General features: G+C 34.9%; 1 protein-coding gene across 2 annotated transcripts in view; it reads left to right on the forward strand.

The window, feature by feature from the left end:
• The window catches only part of LOC128859814 (ribose-phosphate pyrophosphokinase 2), a 74927-nt gene that overhangs the window by 36074 nt on the left and 21609 nt on the right, over positions 1 to 17244 (forward strand). For both annotated transcript variants that reach the window (XM_054096905.1, XM_054096906.1), the window contains one exon: positions 9471 to 9569. In XM_054096905.1, coding sequence (XP_053952880.1) covers positions 9471 to 9569 — 99 coding nt within the window. The remainder of the gene's footprint in view (positions 1 to 9470; positions 9570 to 17244) is intronic.

The following is a 17244-nucleotide window of genomic DNA, read 5'->3' on the forward strand; positions in this document are numbered from 1 at the left end:
AATCGCGGGCAATGCCACCAGATGTTAAAAAAAAGTAAAGCTAAATAAAACTGAGTGAATTATTTGAATAATATTTAATAATAAATATAATAACTATAAAAAAATTTAAATTTTACAAAATTATAAACATGACATTTTAATTAGAACAGCTAGAAAAATGTCATGAAGAAAGAACTAAAACTCCGAGACTAAATAACAAAAAAAAAAAAAAATGCTAAATCAAGTTACGAAAATGGTAATCTGGCCATACTGGAGCTAAAATCACGTAACTAGTTGTCAAATTCGCTGAGCGCAAAGTAACGGGACCACGATAGGCGCCATCTCATAATTCTTTCCATCATGGGGTCAACAGAACGAATTAGAAGAAGAGACTGCAAATGAAGAAAAAGCATCTAATGGTGCTCACAGTCACGAACGTATTGTAGTCCCTTTCTGTTGCCCGTAGGATACACAAAATTGAGCAAAGCTTATCACGTAGAAAACAACTGCATTTTTTTAGTTACTATTTACACAATACATGTTGTGTGTTATCGACATAATGTTGCCATCGATATTTTTGCAAACACACTTTTACACACACCCGCGTTATCAAATACAATTTTTCATTGTATAATAAACCAAAATTAAAAACCGCCAAATACAAATATGTAGTTCATTTATCTAAAATTAAAATTATTCAAAATTTTTTGTTAAATTATTTTAATAAAAATTAAAATTTGTCTAAGTTTATTTTGTAATTGATTTCGAAATGTACTGTTTGACAACACTGTATGGTGAGAGAGCGATCAGCTGACACGATTCTACGGAAACAATCCAAAATCCAACGTCAACTATCTACGATACTACGGATCGGAGTGGTGGTGAGAATTCATTTACATGGGGTCTCATTAGTTTCATCGTGTCAGCGGGGCGCACGTTTACGTTGGTGAATGTGAGCATCATAAGCCCAAAAATATACCAAAGCCACCACTTATCTACGTACGGAAAGTACAACTTTTAGGCACTCGTATCAACGTGCTTAATGAATGTATACAAAATAACTACGATCTAACGGTTTTTAAAGAACAAAATACTCATTATTATATAATCCTACCAAAGGAAGAGAAAGTGTTTAAAATAATTTTGCGCAATATGCACCATTCTAAGACCTCATATTTTCAAGATCTTAAAAGCGGCTCTCTCTGGAAATTAAAACAAATACCAACAATAAAGAAAACGAAAATTTAACAAATGTACAGGCTATACATGGAAAGGTAAATTGCGATCCCCACGTCAAACAAGGTACCTTCCTCAACTGCCAAATATATGGGCTTACTAAAAATTACTGCACAAAAAAAACAATCTGTGTTAAATGTACAGGTCCCCAAAAAACTGTGAACTGTTCAATTAATGGAAATAATAGCAATATTAAATGCGCACACTGTGGAGAAAAACACACAGCCAATTATAAAGGCTGTATAGTCTACATGGCATTAAGAATGCAACGTTTTCCAGCTTTACGCAAAAAGAAACTGCAGGCTCCGTTATGGAACCCGCCGCAACAAAAAAATTTAGTCGCGTGACTACTGTCACTGTATTTAACTTTTTTCAGTATTTATGGACATTTCATAATGGAAAGACATACGCCTCTGTGAAAAGAGTTCATCGCACGCTCAAGCCAACTTAAGGTGTTCAGCGTTCAGGCTTAATGGCCACGTCAATCAGTAAAATTTACATATTTGGACTAAAGAGCAACCCGAAGCCATTCACGAACAGCCATTACATTCATCGAAAGCAACAACAAGACGGCAAGTAGTACCATACATCCCGTGAAACAATGGATTTACTGCGTTGTCGTTTCGGTGATCAATTTATCTCACGTCTCGGACCAGTAGATTGGCTACCAAGATCGTGTGATATCACACCTTTAGACTTTTAGTTCTGGGGGTATATAATGTCTAAATGCTTTGTGGATAAACCAGCTTTGTTTGAGCCATTGGAAGTTAACATTACTAAAGTTATTCATGAGATACCGACCGAAGTCCCCCAGCGTCTCATTCAAAATTAATGTTTCCGGATGACCGAATTACGCCGGAGTTGCGTCCACATTTGAAAGAGATTATCTATAAAAAATAAATGTCATGAATTGTTCTACACAAAACTAATTTAGATTGCCCAATCAATTTGATACCTAATGGTATCTCATAAAGGTATGAATGTCGCAAAACAAAGTTTATAAATCGAGTTAAATGTGACATTAAACTGGTTCAGGAAATGGAACATGGATATAACAATACAAGTAAACCACACAAAACAAAGGACAATCACCGAACCTATTAAGGTTGGCAATTCCGACGTGCATATTGACACTAAAGTAAAATTCCTAGCCATTACGATCGACTCAAAATGAAATTGGCAGGAACATATAAAGAAAAAATGAAATGAAGTTTAAAATCGTTTTAAGAAATTGTACTGACTCAGGTAATTAAAGAAGCCGGTGGCCCATGCTCACTGCTAGTGCTGCTGCCTCCTTATATATGTATAACTTGTTATTATAGAAATTTAATAATAATAAAGAAGAAATTACTTTCGCTAAAGTTATTTTAGAACCATGTTGATCAGTGGGTGTTCTACTATTAACTATGCTGTTTGCAGTTTGATTTTTGACAATAACGTAATTGCTTGTGTAGATATAATGGGACTTTTGAAAAAAAAATTGCTAGATCAATAAAATGTATACGAATTTTTATGACAATCGGTTGAACGGGGCAGAAGTTGCTACTCTGCAACGCCACATGGTTGCGAGTGGCATCAATGAGCATATTCTACAAACATCCGTGGAAAAATACATATAGGTATAGTATGCACCAATTTTTATAATAATCGGTCCAGTAGTTTTTGAGTTCATCGATGACATACAAACAAACATTAATTTTTATATATAAAAGATGTTAATTGAATATAACACATAATAAAATGAATTAAAGGGAATATAATTGATAATGTGTCCTTCTGTCTAGCGAGGTTTTTGTGATTAAAAATCAGTTCATAATGTTAAAGTGGATGTATCTTGCTATGTATAGTATAGTATAGGTCCGGAAATTCTTAGCCCATCTGTTACATGTATTTATTATTTTTATGTGTATATTGGACTATGATGGTCTGTGAGATGTAAAAAATCTAAGTGAAATAAGAGAGAAGTGTTTCAAAGAGTTATAAATATTATATTGAATTTCAATTACACACACAAAGCCGCCAACTCATTGTATAAAACGCATTAATAATTTAAAAAAAAAACAAGTGTAGGTAATCATAATTCTCAAGCATAAACATATTTAGGGTTTGACAGAAAACAAACATAATTATTTGAAAATAAATATTCGTCACAAAATTGACACATTGCCTTATCGTGAGACTAAGTTAATTTATTTGCTGAGTTAATTTTGCTCACAATTGCGACACTTCCTATAACTGCCAGTTCATTATTAATTCCTCGATTGACTTTGGGGATCTAATTGTTTAATTTAATGACATCAAAGATGGTATTGTGAGGAATCATGAACACTCGCGAAACATCTCGCAACAATAGTTGCCCGAAAATACGAGTTGTAACATCTAGAAATTACGATAGTTGTTATGTATATGTACCTATAAGTATATAAGCAGAGATACATGCGCGCAAAGTAATTTGTCTTAAGTTGAACGAACAAAGTGATTAGAAATTAAATAAAGCAAGCAAGTTGTGTTGCCATTAGTTTATGAGTTTTATTTAGGAAACAAGTGATCGAACTCAGAGGAATTATAGAGGGGTGTTTTATTTTGAGGAAACATAACAGTATTAACAAACTTAAATCTATATATGCTTGCAGACGGACTTTCCGCAGTGTTAATACAAAATTATGTGTCTTTAGTGTAGTTAAAACTATGTTCGAAATTACAGACCTATAATTTTGCTTTCAAACGTTTCATAGATCCTTGAGCATGCTGTTAGTGGAAAATTGAATTTTTCTCTTAAATCCATAATCTATCCTTACTGGAACGGGTTTGTTGGCGGTAGGTCGATAGTTTCCAATCTCGCTGCATTCAGTGTTTCGAGTATTTTTCGTATGGCTTTCAAGTCGATTGCATTTGCGTGTTTCTTTTCATACTTTTTGTAAGTGGTATCAGTAGTTGTTTTTCCTTTGCGAAATTCATACTTTACGCAGATAACTTAAAGTTAATTTCGGTAATCAAAGGCGCTTTGGATGTTATTAACGTTCAGAGAAATATAGGCAATCTTAAATTAAGGTCCACTGAAGTCAACTTTTTTGAATTTGAGTAATAGTTTTCAAATATTTGTAAGATACATTTTATCAAATCGTCTCCATAAGAGCGGTAGTAAAATTTGAAGTAATTTTTGATTCTGATCCGTACACTCTTAAATTTCCTTTTACGTCATTTATTAGCCACATCTTGAATATTCTGTTCTTATATGAAGACTAACTAATTAGCTTGCAACCAATAAGATTGAACGTGCTCAAAAAATTTCTCTTAGATTCGCTCTTTAACCTTTAGTGAACCCGCAACGTCATATCCTCTCGCCTATTACTCAAAAACATTAAATTTCTTGAAAAGCGTAGGCTTATTCTAAGCGTTTCTTTTACTTATAAAATCATCAATAGAGCAATTGATTCTACGTACTTGGTGGAAGAAATCATATTTAATGTTTCCCAACGTTCCCTTCATGTAACGTGAGAACTAACTATTCATCCAATACTCGTTTTTATTCTACGCATTTGGTGAAAGAAATCAGTTTTAATGTTTCCCAACGTTCTCTTTATGTAACTTGAGAACTAGCTATTCATCCAATACTCGTATTGCTCAAACTATTTATTTCAAGTTACTTTGTGTTATTCGTAGATGAAAAGATAGTAAATTCTTAGATTAAATAAATAAATAATTGAAATATGTTGTTTTTTTTCAAAATAAATCATATCTACTGTATCTCAATTAAGTGCATCCGACCTGGCTTCATACCATTTAATTAGCCATACCTTCGAAACCAATAGGCGCATGGCTTTGGTATGAGGACATCTCTTTTGTAGATGCGTATAGCAAAATATGTATAAATGTGTTTATAGCAGAGGCCTGGGCACATTCTGAACATTTGAACATTTAGAAAAGCAGTGATGGTAAGATTGCCATTAGTTTTGTTTATTAACTGCTACAAGTTATAAGTTTTTGTTGGAGCTTTGAATTTATTTCTGCCATCCTGTCGGAAAAACTTACAACTTTTGGATGCTATTGAACAAAGCTATTCATATCTGTGTATGCATGTATTAAGGGGACAGATACCTGTAAAACTTCGAAATTCGAATTCTTTGCGCTCGAGCGCTGGGAGAGGTATAATTACGTTGCCGACTTTAGACGCGTTTTTTTCAAAACTACAATATTTTTTCGAATTGGCGTACACGATAACTCGAAAAGTTATTGACCGATCTCCCTGAAATTTTACACACATCTGTTTTATGATATTACTTTCTGTGTGAATACAAGTTTTCGAAAATTTTTCGAAAAAATAATTTTTCGATGCAAAAACAGTAGGGGAAAATTCAATTCATTTTTTTAAGCATTTATTACGCAATTTTTTTTTTCATTTTTGTTTAATTCATATCGAAATTAGGACATTAATAAACAAACAAATTTTTGGTTTTTTGTATTCAGGTCACTAACGCCGATGCTACAATGCCCGCCGATTGAGAAGCCCCGCTGCAACTTCCTGGAAGAATGGAGTGTACATCCGCCATTTTAAATGATTAAATAAAAAAAACTTTATATTATTTTAATGTATTATATAAATAAATTGTATACCAATTTTGAAAAAAATATATTATATTGACTTCTTCATTTTAAATAATTTTTCTGAAAACCAGGGAAAATATGGCCGTTTATAGGTATCTGTCCCATTAAGATCGTTAACATTAATATTTTCAACTCTCAGTAGGTTGTTTTGAACATTTAAAATATTAAACGAAATATACCATATTTATATACGAGGGAGGTGCAATACGTACACGTGTTAGAAATGAAGACGCCATTTTTTTATTTTTCTATATAGTCTCCTTTTAAAAACATACTTTTCTCACCACGCTCCGACCATTTTTTAACCCCTGAAAAAAATAGAATTTTTCGAACTCTCCAAAATACTCCTCTGTCTCGGCAATGACTTCCACGCTAGAAATTTTTTTTTTCCCGCCAGCCATTTCTTCATGTTCATCTTCTTCTTAATTGGCGTGATAACCGCTTACGCGATTTTGGCCGAATTTAACAAAACGCGCCAGGTTTCTTTCTCGTGCTAACCGATGCCAGTTGGACACACCAAGTGAAGTCAAGTCCTTCTCCACCTGGTCTTTCCAACGAAAAAGAGGTCTTCCTCTTCCTCTGCTATCACCACCTGATACCGCATAGAATGTTCATGCGTCGTAAAGCTCATACAGCTCATCGTTCCATCCATCACCTGCGATATTCGCCGTTGCCAACGTGCAAAGGTCCAAAAATCTTACGCAGAATCTTTTTCTCAAACACTTTAAGCGTCGCTTCACCGGATGTTTCCATCGTCCAAGCTTTTGCGCCATACGTTAGGACGGGCATGATGAGAGCCTTGTAGAGTGTTAGTTTTGTTCGTCGAGAGAGGAGTTTACTACTCATTTGCCTACTAAACAACGACTTTTACAACCTCGAAATTATAACAGTGACGTTGGTGCCGAGTGCGCGGACTTATGTTAGGAAACAAGAAAAAGTCGAAGAGAGCCAGATCGGGTGAATACGGGGGGTGCGGCAGTAATTCATAATCATGCAGTTTGGCGATGACAACTCCGGATGAATGTGGTGGTGCGTTATCGTGGTGAAACAGTTCCTTCTTTTTCACCAAATGCGGTCGTGAATCCTTCAATGTTTTGTGAAAGCGCACCAATAACCCACTGTAGTCAATACAACTTCTGGACAATTCTAGTGATCGTTCGTTCTTTTTTTTTTAATTCATGATGGTGACGCATCCCAAAAAATCGTCTCCCTGACCGGACCTTTCCGGCTGATGAAACTGGCCTTCCGCTTTCTTTGGAGCAGATTCACCAAGAGAAATCACATGTTTTGATTGTTGCTTAGTTACTGGTGTGTAACGATGAATCCAAGTTTCATCAACGGTGACAACTTGACGCAAAAATTCCTTTGGGTCTCGCTTAAACTGCTCCAAACACTGATTCGAAGTTAACAGCTGCATCCGCTTGTTCTCCACCGTAAGCAAACGCGGCACTCATCGGGCGGACAATTTTTTCAATGCCATCTTATCATGTAAAATATTAATTGCCGTTCCGGTGGACTTTTTGAATGATTTCTTCGGTAACCTCGTTTGCCGGTCGTCCTGGTCGCTCCTCATCAAAAACGGATGTTCGCCAACGTTAAATATCTAACTGTGGTCATAGATGGCGAAGCATCCCCATAAACGACATCCAACTTTGCTTTTATCTCCTCGAATTTTTCCCCATCCAAAAACTAAAAGCGAATAATTGAACGATAGTGCTCTTTTTCCATCTTAGTGGTAATCACCAAGACGTGTTTCGTGTTTTGGAATAGTTGTCAAATCCAAACTAAGGGTATATTCAGACATATATAATAATGCGCAGTAATTGCAGTGTTGGCTGGCAGCACTGCCAATGTGACAATTCATGCAATTGATAGATTTACTGACGTTTTGCAAATAAATTTGCTGCATTTAAAAACGCGCTCTGCAGTAAAATGGAATTATTACTAAGTTTAGTAGCCGACGATGCATGTGAGTCAAAAACTGATAATTTTTTATTAAATTTAAGGAAAAAAAACCGCGTAAAGCTTAAAAGAAGGGCATATTTTGTATTAAAACGAAAAATACCGAAAAACAAATCTTTTTCCGTGATCCAATCGCGCTGAATTTTTGTAGGCAGACTCGTGGATATGCCTTTATTATGTAGAATTAAAAAAAAATATCAATTCTCAGATTTTCTTGAATTTTTTTTTCTAAAAAAAAAATTTTTTTCTAAATTTTCCGCATAACTTGAAGGGACTCCAAATTTTTAAACCTTTAATTTATTGTTTCATACAACACATTCTGTGCCGTTTGTGTGTTTGTTACAGTTCCGGAAGTTCCGATCATCTGACAGTTGCGCTACTAGGAAATGTATACTTCGACAATTGTTTTAAGTTCTGTTGCGCGAAAACGTCTTTCTGTATATTTCATCTTAAGAAAAATTCAGTGCCCGACTCGAAATAACTTTTGTTACGTTTGTGGCTTATTCGCACCAAGTAAAAATTTTAAAAATATTACGAAAACAGTGGTTAATTCGTTTCAGAAAATATTCAAGACTGCTTATGTTCCTTACTTGTGGTATACTCCTATGAAATTTAAAATTTTTAATGTAACAATTTTTAATTTTAAAATAATAAAATTAATAATGCGGAGTGAAATACCTTCCTTTTGATACCCACATCGGCATATCTCATGAAATTTTTTTTTTTAATTTCGAACAGTGATACACTATCTGTGTGCCCAATTTCATTCAAATCCGTTAAGCTAATCCTGAGATCGTGTGGCTATACAGATATGCATACAAGAATTGCTCGTTTAAAGTTATAAAATACAAAAAAAAATTGTGACGTGTACATGAAAACCGCCGATACACGTTTACTTTTATTTTTTATCCCCTTTCCGAAAAAGTATATTTGGTTCATAGGACAGAATGTGTGTAACGCGGTGCAATAGATAACCTAATTTAAGTACATTTACGTAAATATTTTTAAATCTCAGTTGGCCTCTTTTCACCAAAATGTTGTACAGGCACTGAAATATCGCAAATGGTAAAGGAAATTAATTATTTAAGCAGCAGTTATTCAAACACGGCAAAACATATTTTGAAAGTCTTTGAGACAAATTTGACACCAAAGCGTTTAGGAAACTAAGAGAAGGGAATAAGGAACTTTGGTGCTTAAAACTGTGAAGTAAAAAAAGTTAGCCTTCAAAACAGAAATATGTTTCCGGCTTGTCTCGCATTTCCATGGCACTACTCGCACGTAAAAATCTATAAATGCCGTACGAAGCCCCCAGGATAGTGTATGTAGTAATATAAGGCCATGCCACAAAACCCATATAATAAAGCACATGTCTTTTATATGGGAGAAAATGCTCAACGTGGTAAATAAAAATATAAAATATCAACGCAATTTTTGAGCGACTTAAAATTTATTACTAAAATTTAACTGGTTCTAAATCTGCACACTCAGGAGTTTTCTAAAGCAACGTGAAAATTTTGATCATAATTTTTATAGAACTAAAACATAGCCTGCGCACAAGGTATTCAGTCTTAAGTCTTAGTGAATAAGAAAAGAAAGAATAGGTCATTAAAACACTTCATTTTATTTGTCACGTTTCTAACTACTTATATCTACTGATTTCATTATTTTATTTTATTTATTATCTGCAGAGTCGGGCACCCATATCTGCAAAATTAGTCGCAAACATGTTGTCTGTAGCGGGAGCTGATCATATTATAACTATGGATTTACATGCTTCGCAAATACAGGTAAATAAAAATTATTACTTCAAAAAAATAGATTTTGTTTATAATCGGCGAAAAATATGACTTCTGAATCGCAAAAAAACAGTTCTAAACATCTTTACTGCCGATTGTGACACTTTTCATTTTCCAGGCGGTGCTGCTTCGTTTTTGTGTTAATTCATAGATTCTTACCATGATGATTAGAATGGTCATCGATGATAATTAAACAATTTTTGCGAGGTTTTTTTTGTTCAAATGTCGACTTTTCCAAAAATGTCGGAAGATGTCACCTCAGTCTGCCAGCTTCATCGCCAATCATCTGCAATTGACTTTCCCTTATTTGAATAGAATAAGGCACATGTAGATCGTTCTTTTTCTTAGACGAGAGCTTCTGTGGAAATATAACGTCTCCTTTAAAATTATCTGTAATACATTTTTTTTCTATCGAACGTAATAACGTCCTGGTTAAATTTCCTCGCTTTTTTCTTTGCGTGTTCTGGTACTCCACAATATGTGGAATATTAGATTCCCTCTTTCTAAAGCAATGTGTATGAACGGTCGTGTTTTTGATTGCTCCGCTATCGAAGTTATTAAATATGAACATAAGCCATCAAAAATTGGAAATTGTGTAATTATCTTTATAAGACAGTGGCTCTAGTGTATTACATTTATTCTTTTCGGCTATTGTATATTATTTCGAACTAACAATGCGTGTCTATGTGCCAATAAGAGCGTACACAAGATAAAGTGCAGTACGATAAATGCAATGATCTTTTTCGCTCAAATTGTGTCAATCTACTTAAATTGTGTCAAACCGTTGTTGTCTCCTCTGCTTTTGTACAACTAACCGCTGAGGTTAAAGAGCTTCGTGCTTGTGTTCTTGCATGTGAGCGTCATGTAAGGAACACAAAAAATGCGAAAATCAAATCAAAAAACAGGAGCCACTACTACCAGTGACTGCTACTACGTCGCCTGTAAACGTGCCTATTGTTGCTGTTCCGCATGGTGAGACTAATGCTGAAAACAGTCACCGACGTAAAAGCAGTCCCCTGTCCGCTGTTACGATCAAACTAATGAGAGCCCCATGTAAATGAAAAATTACTTCTCTTCCGTATCGTAGAATCGTAGATTTTGTCGCAGGATTTTTGAAATTTCCTCTCAGGATTGCTCTCTCACCACACAGTGTTGCCAAACAGTACACAACATTGCGAAATCATTTACAAAATGAGCTTAGAAAAATTTTAATTTTTGTTAAAATAACTTAAAAACAATGTTGAATAATGTTAATTATAGATAAATTAACTATTTGCATTTGTTGGTTTTTAGCTTTGGTTTATTAAACAATGAAAAATTGTAACTGTCAACTTGTCAATGGCAACATTGTGCAGATACAACCGAACACATACGCACACAAACCGATGTATTGTGTAAATATGTAACTAAAAGAATGCAGTTGTTTTCTACGGAATGAGTTTTGCTCAATTTTGTGCTCTCTAGGGACTACGATTCGTCGGTCAATGTGCGCGCACTAATTCTTTTTCTTCTGCATCGCACTCTTATGCTGCTGTTGGCGATGCGCCGCTCTCTTATAGCGCTGCTGTTACTAATAAAGCTAAAGTGAAGCTGACGCCAATTGCCACTGCTGCTGCTAATACGTTCGTTTTCCCATCAACATCAACTTGCGAAAAGGCAACGGCAATGCCGACTTCTCTTGCACCTACTTCAAATCGCATTCAACTGGCACTTCCAGCTCAATTAGCCATGACTGATATCTCAAACGATCTCTCTAATCGTGCACGTACATGGAAAACCGTAACTAGAGCTGATAGAAAAATGGTTAAAACAACCTTTAGTTCATTCACTTTTTTTTTCAAAAAGACGTCACTCCACCCCTAATTCAGTAACTGCTGCAGCTAACTCCATCACTAGTAATAAATTACCTACTAATAGTGTATTTTTAAAATATATCTGGACTTTGGACTAAATGCTCGAGTGGGAATATGAAAAGTTCTTTCTTAGACTGATATTTTTGTATTCATTGAATCTTGGCTGAATTAAAATTTTTTCGGCTGTGAAATTTTTGACCTAAATTTGTACGATGTTCCAAATCTGGATGTTCCAGAGGAGGTGGTGTTCTCATTGCTGTTCGGAGAAAATTTCGGGCATCATTGGTAACACCAACTCTGACACACTCATCGATCAGCTTTGTGTACGTGTTTTTGGCTCATTTGAAAAAGTTTATGTGTGTGCATCCTATGTACATTCCGCTGAATAGTCCGGATCGTTTATACTTTGCACATGCTGAAAATGTTGTGCCGCTAGCATCAAGCGTCGCTGGTGACAGTCATCTTTGTGTCCTCGGTTATTTTAATTTATGTCGCTTGAGTTGATCCCCACTTAGAAACTCAGATGCTTTTATGGCTTCTATCGTGAATTCTTCAGCCGAAATTCATGTCATTGATACTTTTTTAAGCATTGATTTGTCACAAATTAATGGTTTTTATAATAGCCTTAATATAATCCTAGATCTAGTGTTTATTTCCAATGACATCAACTAAACTTTGTCGGAAGGTATTGCTCCCATATCTTAACTGATAAACATCATGTTCCTCTTTCTCTTGAGTTGGAATTTTATGAATTTTCTGAGGCTTCCGATGAGCCTAAGATCAAATTCAACTACAACTCATGGGGACTTCTCAATTTTTAACGAAATTGTATTAAGATAATGCCTTCCATGACAGTGATGTTACCTCTTGTTTTCATTTCTTTAAGACTAAGGTTTCTGAACTGTTCCTATTCCTATTTATCATAAAAAAGTATGTAAGATACCTTGACATCTGAAGAATATAAAAACCAAATTTTGCAAACTGTATAAAGGGTCTGGCGACCCAATGCATTACTCAAAATTTCAGTGCCATTTAAAGGAATTTAACTGTTTGAACAAGTTCTTGTATAGAAATTACATCCTGAATCTCGAAAACAATATTATTTCGGATTCGAAGGCATTTTGGCAATTCATCAAATCAAAAAAGTCTTGCTCAATGGTAAATATGCAAATTCTGCCATAGAATCTGCCAATTTATTTGCTGACTTTTTTAGCTCTATTTTTGAAACCGACTTAGACTTCGATTCTAGTTTGCCCTCTAATAGATTTTCCCCTATTAATTTTGTGTCATTGTGCTTATCTGTTACTGATGTCGTCAAGGGTATTAAGAAGCTCAAGCCCACATCGAAAACTGACTCGAGTGGCCGCTCGGCCATCTTGCTGAAGAACTGCTTGTGTGTCGCTGAGCCTCTTACAAATATCACTACATATTATAAAACAAAGCCGCTTTTTCTGTCCCTATGTCCACGTAATCGCTTAAATCTTTAAACTACGCAACGGATTTTGATGCGGTTTTTTTTAAAGATAGATTGATTGAAGAGGAAGGTTTATATCTATATAATGTGAAGAAATATATAAAGGGGGCGTGGCAATCGGTCAAAATGTGGCAAAAAAACATAATTTTTTTGTTTTCACGGCCATAAATCATAAACGAATCAACCAATTAAAATGAAACTTTCTTAGAGTTTAACTTTGAAATATTTACTTTCGTTCTGCATCAAAAAAAAAATTGATATATTTGTTATTTAACCAAAATTGTTTAAACAAAAGCAGCTCTTTTTCCAAAAAAAGTTGTTTGTGTGTTTGTTCGCTGTCAACCGAATGAAGCAACAGGCGTTAAGCGATAATCTCACCACACCTCATTAATGTTGAATTACATCGTATGGTGACGTATGTATGTATGTATTTACGAATCGCTCGCATTATTTCATTTCGGACGTATGTACATATGTATCTATGTATGTACTGAATTCCATGTAATTATATGCACATACAATTTTACAGCGAAATAAAACGCTATTTTCACGTTCTATATTAGTAAATCGCACTTACAGTATGCAAAGTTCGTATTAGTACACCCTCTTACAAATAAAAATACCACGTATATTTTCAAATTTACTTTAAAGCAATTGATTTCAATCGTAGTGCGGTATTGTAAAATTCATAAAAAAATAGAATAATAACAAAAACTCCGAAACATTTGCATAGAATTGAAAAAAATAGCTTTAGTAGCAGTGTAGCTATTTCTACTGCAGGCAAAATTCGTATTAGTACACTTAGTATGCGTTGAATTTGTAAACAATTTGTTGGTATTTACCTTTATTTTCGAAACGATTCAATGTTTAACCTTGGGCAGTTGCGTTTTAGTAGCCATTTGTTCAAGTTCGCGCAGTTAGCTTGCAATGTCGCCAAAGTCAAACGAAACTAGGAGATTAATAATAAATATGAACAAAAACGGAAAGTCTTTACGCGAAATTGCGAGAACATTGCAGAAAAGTGTGTCTACAATACAAAACTTAGTCAAAATTTTTAGAGACAGTGGAAGGATTGACAAAAAGCTTCGAAATGTGAACAGGGCAAAGCTTGGGCAGAGGCACAAGACTTATTTGAAACGCCTTATGAGAAAAGACCCCACCGTCAGTGGAGTTTCACTAGCTGCAGAACTAGAAAAATACTTTTCTATCAAAGTTACACCTCAAACAGTGCGCAATTATGTAAAAAAATTGGGATTTAGAAGCAGAACTGCGGTTAGAAAACCGTATGTAAGCTCAGTCAATAGAAGAAAGCGTGTTATATTCGCCAGGCAATATTTAAACAAAAATATGCGGTTTTGGAAAAGGGTAATTTTTTCAGACGAGTGTAAATTTAATATAAAAATGTCCGATGGACGCATAAAAATTTGGAGAGAGTGTAATACTGGCCTTCAAAAACGAAATCTGCAGCCTTCTTTCAAGCACGGTGGTGGTTCTCTGATGGTATGGGGATGTTTCGGGGCAAACGGAGTAGGAAAGTTGCATTTTATTGATGGAATTATGACTGCGAGGCAATATATTGATATTTTAAAAAAAGAATCTACGCAAAGGTGCCAAAAAATTGGGTTGCAAAAAAAAATGTATATTCCAACAAGATAACGACCCTAAGCACACGGCGTTGGATACAAGGTTATGGATGCTTTATAACTGTCCAAATTATCTCAAAACACCACCACAAAGCCCGGATATTAATCCCATAGAAAATGTATGGTCGATTTTCAAAAAGCAGCTGGAACATCATCAAATAAGGAACCGAGAACATTTAAAAAAAGTCCTCAAATCAGAGTAGAAGAAGATTTCTCCAAATCTCACAAAAAAATTGGTGGAATCTATGCCGAAGAGATTGTCTGCTGTTCTAAGGCAACGAGGGTATCCTACAAAATATTAATTTTCTGAACTATTTTTTATTTACTCTTTAAATCATTAAAAATACATGTGTACTAATACGAATTTTGCTTCTGTGAAAAGTGTTCATTTTTTTCTTTCTTATTTTTTTTTTTGCATTTCAATACACTTTGTGAGCGGTTTTTTTATTTGGCCTTATTTTAGTTAATTATCTATAAAATAAAACGGTTTCAAGCATTTGTTTTAAAATTAATTTGAAAATATACGTGGTTTTTTTATTTATTAGGGGGTGTACTAATACGAATTTTGCATACTGTAATTAAAATACAGTTTTTGAATAGTTTTTATTGATTCGGAGCGCGTTTAGCTTGCTATCGATTCCATACAATAACATTTTATGTCATTTACTTTTTACGACAACTAATAGCTTATTTTCGAAGCGATTTCAACAAATAGGTACAACATTAATCCTTATCCAATTAAATATATTACCTTAAATACATTGTTGTTTTCATATAGATCTATGTATATGGCTCTTTACAGCATATAATTAAAAACAATATTTTTCAAGATATTACATCAGTAGTTAGTAATTGAGATCTACCGGAAAAATTGCGTTAGCTGTTGCGTCATCCGGCATTGCCGCTACTCCTTTGGAAGGAGGCCGAACCGCACACTCTACATTCAAGCTCCCGCTGAAAATCGCAACCGATGATGATAATAGCGTCTGTAGTGTTTCTAGACAGAGCAATACAGGAAAATTGATGCGTGACTGCTCATTAATAGTCTGGGGCGAAGCTACCATGTCAAACAAGACGTCTGTGGAAGCACTGGATAGGACAATGCGCGATTTGCGCAACAAAAATGCACCTATGGGTGGATGTACAATTCTGTTCTCAGGAGATTTCCGTCAAATCCTACCAGTTGTGACTCGAGGAACACGTGCTGACGAAATAAATGCTTCGCTAAAAAGATCCCACCTTTGGTCGCATGTCAATAAATTAGATCTTAAAACTAATATGAGGGTTTCGTCATCTTCACGTGAGAACAGGCTATTTCCAGAGATGCTACTAAAAGTTGGCAATGGAGAATTAATACAAAGTGAGGGAAGGATTAACCTAGAAAACCTTTGTGTTTTGATAGACAACATCCAAGAGTTAGTCAACAATGTCTATCCTGACATTGATAACATAAGTTATAAGACAATATCTTGGTTTAAAGAAAGAGCTATTCTGTCACCAACTAACGAACAAGTAGATAAAATAAATAACTTGATTATTTCAAAGATTGATGCGCCGACGAAAATATACTACTCGGTCGATACTGTTCTCGATTTGGAAGAAGCTGTTCAATTTCCTACAGAATTTCTAAATTCTTTGAACCCGTCTGGACTCCCTCCTCACAAAATGGAGCTGAAAATAGGTTGTCCTGTTATTTTATTAAGAAACCTAAGTCCACCTAAACTTTGCAATGGCACGCGTTTGCTGGTAAAATCACTGAAAACTTTCATAATAGAGTGCACAATACTCACAGGATGTGGTACCGGAGAAGATGTATTGATTCCCCGGATCCCTCTGATACCATCGGATCTACCATTCCAATTTAAACGCTTACAATTTCCGGTAAAGACATCTTTGGCAATGACCATTAATAAATCACAGGGTCAAACCTTCAACGTTGCAGGCTTAGATTTGAGTGTTGACTGTTTTTCACATGGCCAACTGTATGTCGCTCTTTCAAGAGTAACCTCTAGAGAAAACATGTTTGTATTGTCTAATGACAAGAAGGCTATGAACGTTGTATATAAAGACATTCTGTAATATAGTAATTGTTGTAAAAATAAAATAAACACATATGTAAAAATGCAAAAAGTTAATATGCAAAAATGTAGGGTATGAATTTAGATATCCCAAAGATAGCAGGAAATCTTCATGCTATAAAAAAAGGGGAATTGTTTTACTCCAAATTTAACGCGTGCGGGCCACGGGCAGTAATGAATAAGCCACAACTACTGGATCGATTTTAATAATTTTTTCAGTGAGTGACATAGGGTATATATTTTATACCCGTGCGAAGCTGGGCGGGTTGCTAGTATTTAATAAATCGTTGTCCTATGGTATCTTTGTTGATGACTGGAAATTAACTTCCGTTACGCCTATATTTAACAGTGGAAATAAAAACGATATTAGCAATTACAGGCAGATTTCGAAGCTATCGTCTGTCTCAAAACTTTTTGAGATTACTGTGAATGATAAGTTATATTTTGCTGTCAAAGACATAATATCTACCAACCAGCATGGTTTCGTCGTAATTATACAGACTTCTCTAAAGCGTTTGACAAAGTATCGCACCGAATACTCTTGTCGAAGCTTGCGTCAATAGAAATACACTCCACGTTTTTGTCGTGGATCAAATCATATTTGACCAATAGGCACTG

The sequence above is a fragment of the Anastrepha ludens genome, chromosome 4 (assembly GCF_028408465.1).
Source record: "Anastrepha ludens isolate Willacy chromosome 4, idAnaLude1.1, whole genome shotgun sequence".
In the NCBI taxonomy this organism is placed as follows: Eukaryota; Metazoa; Arthropoda; class Insecta; order Diptera; family Tephritidae; genus Anastrepha; species Anastrepha ludens.